Here is a 9003-nt window from a genome sequence, read left to right as displayed (position 1 = left end):
GGAGATGTGAAACTGGAGGAAGAATGGAGAAAATGATAAAATTTGGTGCTTTTTAAAAACCTGAAAACTTTTCTGTCCAGGAATCAGGCTTGTGTTGGGACTGGGTCTACTGCCTGTGGCATGAGATGCCACATGAGTCACCCTCATGGCCAAACAGGATCTGCTTTTAACCACCATGGGACTTGAGTGGCTACAACTGTTGAGGGGCCACAGGGACCACAGAGTACTAGGTGACTTTGTGCCTGGGGAGGTGAAGTGTGAGGCATCTCTTGGCCACCAGAAAATGTCGTCTTCCCCCGCAGAGACCAGGTCACAGCGGTGGCATGTGTAATCAAGAGAGGTGGGACCTGTCCCATTCTGGATCACAATCTGCTCAGCTTGTGCATGTTCCCCATAGTCTCCCTGGTTCCTATCTTGTTGGGATAAATCTGACCCTGAGGTGCAAGGAGCACCTTCTGGAGAGACAAAGTTGAGGAATGTTTGAGATGAGAAACTCTGGGGCGAGTGAGGTCAGTTGGGCTGATTTGATGAACTTAGACTCTCTTGGCTCCCCTCATTGCAAGACATGAAGCTTCTGCTGGGATGTCACCGGCTGTGGCAATGAGCTCAGGGAATATCACACCAAAGTTATCTGAGCAAGTTGAGGTTTCTTTCATGCAGAGACCCAGGGAGGAGGCAGAGCTAGCTGGGCAGGGAGGCGGAGTTAGCAGGAATGATGCTAAGAAAAACAGTTCTTCTGCGGTGGGGAGACCCTCTTTCTTAGGACCAAAGCTCAAATGTTCTATGCAGTTAAAGGAATGAAATATGGGTGTTTGTGGGAATAGTCAACGGGGCAATAAGGACAGAAAGAGTATAGGGTATTTTTTTTACAGCTCCTGGTACCAACAGGCTTACCTCACACCAGAGCTAAGTGTTAGGAGTTGATTTTTTGTCATCAGGGGATCTTGGAAAAGAAATGGGTCTAGAGATTTCATTTTAAAAACTGCAGGTGATCCAACGGGAGGCAGTTGGGACAGAATGGCTGGACCTCATTGGTCCATAAAAAAGGAAGTTGTCAGGGACCGAGGCAAATGGCAAACTAAAAGCAGATTCCTGGGGCACAAGGCCACCGAGTCTCGTTGGGTGCAGTGGTCCTGTTGCAAGGCTCCCTTAGGGACCTGGGTTTTCAGGACCTCAGTCACCCCAGGAGGTGGGTGGGTTCAAAGCACAGAACGGGTGTGCATTCCTGTAGGAGGCTCCGGGCCGACTGCTGGCAGCCTCGGAAGGGGAAGGACACTGGGCAAGAAGAGATTCCAGGGGAGTTCATGCCCAGATTAAGCAAGAAGTAGGTTTCCTGGTGACTGGAAAGGCAGGCACTTCCAGAAGATAATAGGAAAACTCTGGCTGGTCACGACTTTGCGTCCCTCACTCCCGCTGTTTCCCACTCTTTGCTCACTATTCTTCCTTTTCCTGTCACTCAGCACAACTGGCTTTCCCTGCTGTGGCTCACAGATGCACATTTGTAATTGCATCGTGGGGGAGGTACTGGCATGATGGAAGCTTCCAGAGAGGGTGTGGAATGCCATTGCAGGAGACTCACAGAGCTCAGTCCAACAGAGGCTGAAATCAAGGAATGTGAAATGTCCAAGGCCTCCTCATTGGTTCCTGGGGTCTAATGCCTCCCTAGCTGGAAGCTGTCCTCCCAACTTTGGGTGCTCTGGGTCAGCATCCCCAGTTTTCTTCCTAAGTTCTGTGTAAGCATGAACACGCGCACACACACACACACACACACACACACACACACGTGCTAAATGCAGAGTGGCAAAAGAAGTGGTAAATTAAACCTATGATGGAGGAAAGGAGAGGAAATATATCCAAGAATAGACAGATAAGCTGAGTGGCAGAGGTCCCAAGGGGTGTGTGGGAACAGCCCCAGCGAGCCGTTCCAGGGATGCACAGAGCCCCAGACCTGGGGCAGACAAGAGCCGGGACCCCAGCCAGCCAAAGGGAATGGGCCCCGCCAATGGCCTCACCTTCCCAGCCTCAGCAGAGTACGCAGTGGGCCTCGGCAGGCCAGCAGAGTGACAAGGACAGCCCAGAAGGAAAGCACCTCTCCCAGGCCAGGCACCCAGGCAGAGGCAGCAGAGGTGACCCGGCTGGTCTTCACCACAGCCTGAGTGTGCCGTCTGTCTTGCTTCCTAGAGCAGGGACCAGGGAGGACCCCAGGGGACATCGAGTTAGGGAGCCGTGAGGACACACTGCAAAGTTAAGCAGTAATACATGAGATGGAGGCAAGGCCAACCAAGGAGGGGGCATTTGGTTTCACAACTGAGAAATACATACATATATATATATATATATATACACACATATATATATGTACATACAATTTAGATAAACACGGAAGGGTGAGGATAAGAAGCCTCTTTTAATAATAATTAAAAAAAAAAAAAAAACCCCACAAACATAAAAAAAATTCTCAGTGTTTGAACTTCTCTTAAGAATAGTTCAATGTGAGGTCTTGCACCCTAAGCAGTTATATCTGGAATTTTTTTAAAAAATTGCAATTACACACAACAAAGACTAACAGTATTTACTTAAAATATTGTGTGTATGTGTATATATATATATATCCACAAATATATATATACACATATATATACATATATATATATATATATATATATCTTTTTGTGGAGATATTTTTCTTTTCCTTTTTTTTTTTTTTTTTTTTTTTGTGCCCAAGTAGAGATACAATAGTATTTGAAATGATGCCCTAGAACAGAAATAGTCCTTAAAGGAACAACAGTCCAAAAATAAAAATTTTACAAATGGTTGAACATACTTGCAACACCTCCAGAAATCAACTTGGTACAATGAGAAAATCAATAGTTGATTTAAATTCTCACCCAAACAACACGACCACGCAGACCGGCCTCTGCAGCTGGTGGAGGCCGCTCTCCAGGGAGGGGCCTTCACACAGGTGCTGGCAGCCTCCTGCCACCCAGCCCAGCCCCTGGCGCTGCCCCTCCAAAGTCACAATAGCATCTGCCTCACATTAGTTTTGTGTATTTCTGGCAAGACCTTGCAACAGGGAGACACACACACGTGCTATGGGCGCACACACACGCACACACACACACACACACACACACACACACAAATTTCCCATGCAACCCAGATGCACCAAGTGAGCTGAATGATTTTCAGCCAACCACAATGACAGAAGCACCAAACAGTCTTTGAAATGGGTCAGTTGTTACAATTTGACTTTTTATGTGTGTGTATGTGTGTATATATATAAGTGTACAGATATATATACACACACACATATGTATATATATATTTTAGTTTTCCTCTTTGTGTTATGTTAAAAAAAAAAAGAAGAAAAGAAAAAGGAAAAAAGCACAAATGAAAAATGAAGAATTCTTTCCAGATCAGTTTAAGGCTTCCCACTGAGCGGAAACAGAAGAGGCCTTACACACTGTCGCATGTAATAAATGCATACCGTTCTCAGCCTTAAAGTGATGGAAGAGATCATTGTTGATCCAGTCACGGATTAAGTTTTGTGCCTTTAAATTGATGTCATTCTTTTTGCTACTATGCTGAGTTTTATTATTACTGATGGTTTTTGATGGCATATATGGAAATCTCCTTTGATTTGCTTTAGAATTTCTTGACCTTACTAAATTATTAGGGTGGCTTTTTGTTTTGTTCTGTTTTGCTTTTCACTGGGAAACAAATGCATCTTGCTAGGTGAATGCTAAAATGGCACATAGTCAGCCTTCAAGCAGCCTTCCCAGCCATTTGAGATCCAAACAGCCCTTCAGCTCCTCGAAGGCTCTGTGAAGTGGGGGCCAGGATGGGAGAGGGGCAGGAGAAACCAAACGGAGGGAGGGGTTTCTATGCCTTTGCTTTTGGTAAATTTATTTTCTTCAATACAAATAATCAGATAGATAGGAAGAACGATTGCTTTGTATTGTTGGTTGTTTTTGTTTGTTTGTTTGTTTGTTTGCTTCATTTGTAGATTTGTTTCATTTGATTGTTTGATTTTTCCTCTCCTGGTGCGAAAGTCACCAGAGAGTTTTGCATGAGAAAACGTGACAGTACTTAATGAAACTCAGCACCTAAGGGCATAAGGCAGTTGAAGGTTGTTTGTTTGTTTGTTTGTGTTTTTTGTTTTGTTTTGTTTTGTTCTTTCAATCAGCACCAATCCCGGAAATGATCTACACTTGGTGTAAGGTATAAAACTTTTTTCTTTTGGAGTGGAGGCCACGCCTCCTCCTCCACCCCAGGAATTGTAGTGTGGGATTTTTCAATACTGTTTCTTATGTGTAAAAAACAAAAGAAAGGTTTTCTTTTTGTTTTTACTTACAAAACATAGAGAATATCTTTGTATACATACAGCGACTGGAAAGAAAGCTTATCTGAAGGGAACGTGACTTAATTCTCTTGTGGTGGTGGTGTGGGTGGTGGTGGTGTGTGGTGGTGGTGGTTCTGTGTATCGGGGGGAGGGAGGGTTATATTTCTTGCAGGCGGCCTTGACCGCAAACCACACTTAAGGTCCCCTTCTCAGCTTGGGTCAGGTGCCCTCAGAGTGAAGACTCGTACTGCAGCAACTCATAGAGGAGTGGCCCGTCTCGATAGCGAATGCCTACTGCCGTGGGGGTGACATACTGTAGGATGTTAATAGTCCTTCTCAGCCTCCTGTCCACAAAATGGGCATCCCAAGCGGGGTACCTCTTTCTTGGCATGTCAATCTTAATGAGGGGCCCTTCTGGATGGTAAGGACGCCCCGTCGGGGTAGAGGGCCCCATGGGTCTCACTTGGAAAACGGGCAAGCAAGTGTCAGCCGTGAGATCCTCCTGTTGTTCCGTCACGGCTCTGGTGGGCGTGACCTGGGTCCCCCGGTACCCAGGGGTTTGAGGTGCCATGGGCTCAACATCGGGGGGCAAAGGGATGCCCCAGAGCAGCTCGGCACAACAGGAGCTGGCAAAGATCTTAGCCCGTGGCCCCATGGGATGCAGCACGCCATAATATAAGAGCATCAGTGCGATCCCAGCCACAAAGCTAACAAAGACACAACACAGTGCTGGCACCGCGTAGGAGTCAGTGGTCTCCGGGTTTCTGTAAAAATACCAAAGGAACGTCAAGGCAGCATTCTCGGTCAAGACTATCGTATAATATGCAAACATTCGATATCGAGTCCGCCCTTCCTTGACGTTAAACCAGCAGAAAATGTACACGATCCCTACCACCATGTTGAAGAGGATCTCCTCCCACTTGGACATGCAGAAGTCTGTCCCGCCATGGATGATCCAGAAGGCCATGGCGCACCAGTGCACCACCACGAAGATCCCGAAGTAGAGCTGGAAGATGGAAGCAAAGAGGGCAAAAGAGATAACCCGGGACGAGATGGTGAAGAGGCGCCAGAAGAGGTGGACGAGGGCCCCTCTGTAGCTCATGCTCTTCTTGTCGTCCCTGGAGTCCCGCAGCAGCTTGTGATAGGAGGCTAGCACCCAAGCCAGGGACATCAGGGAGGTCACAGAGGAGACACCTGCCGGAAAGACACAAATCCACACAGTCAAAACCTCGGACCTCAACCACGGGGCACAGCGGGGCTGCCAGCTGAGGAGACGCCCACAAACACCGCGATCTAAAGGAGGAGGGAGAAAGAAACAGAGAGTCAGGAACCAGACTTGGAGTCCCATCACGCCCCACACTGCCAGCCTTAGGGTCTAGCTTTAGTCTCAACAGCCCTGCCTGGAATTTCAGGAGCTTTGCTGCTCGGGTGTGAAGTTGAGGCTGGAGCCCTTGGCCAGGGATTGAGAATTGGGGCCATGTGTACCATGGACAGGCCTGCAAGGGTTCTATCTTAGGGGGACTCCGTTGCATGTGGACATGCAGCCAGCACTGGCGCATCTGCCCTCAGCAGCCTGTGCTCTTGGAAGAGTCCACAGAAGAGATGGCCAACTATAGAGACCGACGGCTGACTCCCTACCCCAGCTCCTCACCCACTCTCCTCTGCAAAGCTGGACCCACCCCTGTGCCCCTTCCTCTTCTGGTCTCTGCCCTTCCTTCTGGTCTCTCTGGGCCTCCGCACATCCACTGTGCTGCAACTCCTGCTTCAGGGCGGCCTCTCCCCTCGCTGGTGGTGAGGTTTCCAAGGTCTCTGTGCTTCCTGCATTTCCCCCGGGGGAGAAAGATTCAGAGAGTTTGAATGCGTCTCACCCCAAGTGGTACTTTGATTGCCACGAGAAGTTTTATTTTTTACTCTGCCTACTTGATATTTGCAACTTAGTCAAGCGGAGCACCGGTGTCAGCTGTTGGACTCAGATCCACCTGTGATCAAGCAGTCCTTGGGACTGCCGTCATACAATCTCCTCTCAAGCCAGACCCCGTCACATCGAACTAAATGCAGTGGGAGACCTGAATGTCCACCCACTGGCAGCTATCTCCCAACCACATTTTCTACCCCCAGCCCATCCCAGAGCACAATTCCCCTGTTACATTCTTCCAGGCAAAAATCAAAGATACCCAATCCTTTTTTTTTTTTTTTTTTCTTAAGCCAGTAGAACGGATCCAGGAGCCCTGTACAACACAGAGGCCAATTCAGCTGCTGCAGACCCTCCTGTCCTGCTCTCCCTGGGTCCCTACCCACCTCCTTGCAACAATCCAAACCTCAAAGAAGAATCAAAGTCCTGCTGCAGGACAGTCCCGTCACAGAAGGCCCCCTCCTTCCCTCCTCTCTTATCAGCTCAGGGTCTCAGCTTGCAGAAAACTGTGGTGCAAGCCAGAATATTGGCACAGGCACAGAAAACAGCTGGGCAGTCGACAGCTACAGTGAGCAAGTGCAGCTTGCGTAATAACAACTGAAATTCCAAACAAACAGTAGGGATGAGAAATGATGCCATTTTTTCCATGAAAACCAATCGGAATACCCCTTAGGAGCTGGGAGGTGCTTTCCCCCGCTTCTCTGGACAGTCCTCAATGTGGGACGTTTACATATCCCACCTCGCTCGCGGCACACACAGCCCCCTCAGCTGCATATCAGAGGCTGTGTGTGGCTCCTGGGCTAAGTTTTGGAGCCCAGCTGCATTCGTGCTGTCAGGCCAGGGCAGAGAGCGGGACAGGTCCTCTTGGGCACACCTGATCTAGGTTGTGGGTTTCTGGCACAAGGCACACAGAGTCACCTCCCGGTAGTCTGCACCAGCCTTATTTCCAACACTGGAAAACTCTCAGGAAGTTCCTCCCAAATGTCCTATGACTCCACCGCTATCAGGCCGAACTCATTCCCTGATGTGAATAGTAACACGTCTGGCGGGAACGCAAACCCGTGGAAGGAGAATGAGAAGAAGGCGTGGCTTGGGGCTTCCTTCAAGTAGAGCAGGATCTATTATTGTCCCTATAACTTTCCATTCAGGAAAACATGAGTGCTGAGCTCATAAAACAAGAAAAGCAGCTCAGCTTTGCCAGAGCACAGTCCAGTGGGGTCTAATTCTGAGCGTGCTTTACATTAGAGTAGGGTGCGGAGAGGGGGGCCCTCAGCCTTCACTGTCCTGTGTGTGGTGACATTAGCCCCATCTGTGTCAAACATAAACAGATCAGAACTCAAATGTACATGGTCACCAGTAGCAGGGCCAAATACGATTCTTCTTCACCTCCTGCCTTCCAGGCCACCCTTGCCAGGCTGGTTTTGCCACCATGTTTTTCTGTTCTGGCTCAGGTCTTTACTATGTGTTGCTGAATTCATTCCTGCCTCAGCTGGCCAGGCGCTGCCCAGTTCGTGGTGGAGGTTTCTGATTTTCTCTGTGGATACTGACACAAATGGTCCCCAAATGTTGTGATTTGTCACCGCTGAATTACGAGGAGGGTCCAGGAAGTGGCGCAGGGAAGACTGGGACGCTGAGGCCTGGAGCCTGCCCTGCCCTGCTGCTGCCTCAGCTGCTCCGGACCTGGTAACGTTAGGAATCACCCACCATACAGCCGAGGGGAGCTTCCCAAACCCACGCTCCTGCTCACTCCACAGGAAGCAGATGGGGGTTTGGGCGGGCAGTTGGGGGCTGCAGGTGGGGCTCGTGCCCATGCAGTACCCACCCTCCTGCTGCTGGCAGCAGGCATCATGTGGGGAGGGGGTTGGCTGAGGGCGGCCCAAACCCTCACCCCAGCTGCCTCCTAATTCACCACTGCACCAAAGAACTTTCCATCTAACCAAGGCTCTAAGCATGCATTTGGTTTGCCAGAGGGCTGAGCCCATCCCAGAGAGGAGACCAGAAAACCCAGGCCCGCTTTAAGTCCCCTTCAGAAATGAGAATTTTCACTGGATGCTCACACCAGAGAGACGCTTTGCCTCTGGGAGCTCAAGAAGTGACGTGGGCGTCAGACTGCCCTGTTTTCAGCCCGCCCCCACAGAGCTCATCAGCTGTCGCCTGGTGGGTGGATCAAACGTCCATGGTTTGGCCACTGCTGCATCTTCTCCCTGGCCAATACCTGTGGCATCACCAACCAACAGGATCACGAGTGCAAGTCCTCTGGGGAGGGCCACCACAGGAGGGTGCCTGGGCGGCCAGCTACCCGGGGGACTCACCAGGGTGAGGCTGAGAGGAATGAGCTGTGAAGGGAGAGGACGGGGGTGGGCTCCATGCTCTGAAACCTCCCGGGGTGCCCGGCTGTCCCAGACAACACAGGCCTGACTCCCTGAGCGTTGACAGCAGGATCTCCCCGGAAGCACCCTGTGAAAGATGAACTAGTGATGGGCAAACTGTGTCCCCCCAAATGTCTGCAAGAGGTCCAGAGCCCCAGTACCTCAGAATGTGGACACGGGGTCTTCACAGAGCGGCTAAGGTGAAAGGAGGTCATGCAGGTGGCTCTGACCCAATCTTCCTGGTGTCCGTGGAGAAAAGGAAGTTTGAACAGACACCAGGATCACGTGGGCACAGAGGCAGGGCACATGAGGACATAGGGAAGGCAGCATCTGCTAGCAGAGGAACAAACCTCAGGGAAAATCAGCCCCATAGACCCCAT

The 9003-nt window shown here is 49.9% G+C and overlaps 1 protein-coding gene across 1 annotated transcript in view; it reads right to left on the bottom strand.

Annotated features, from left to right (window-relative positions):
- Positions 1-2680: 2680 nt before the first annotated feature.
- Positions 2681-9003, bottom strand: part of XKR6 (XK related 6) — a 275797-nt gene continuing 269474 nt past the window's right edge. The window contains exon 3 of the mRNA XM_079139948.1: positions 2681-5536. Coding sequence (XP_078996074.1) covers positions 4572-5536 — 965 coding nt within the window. The 3' untranslated portion in view covers positions 2681-4571. The remainder of the gene's footprint in view (positions 5537-9003) is intronic.

This window comes from Sciurus vulgaris (assembly GCF_902686455.1).
Source record: "Sciurus vulgaris genome assembly, chromosome: 5".
In the NCBI taxonomy this organism is placed as follows: domain Eukaryota; kingdom Metazoa; phylum Chordata; class Mammalia; order Rodentia; family Sciuridae; genus Sciurus; species Sciurus vulgaris.
Note: the sequence above shows the minus strand (reverse complement) of the source record. Positions and strands in the feature narration are given on the sequence as shown.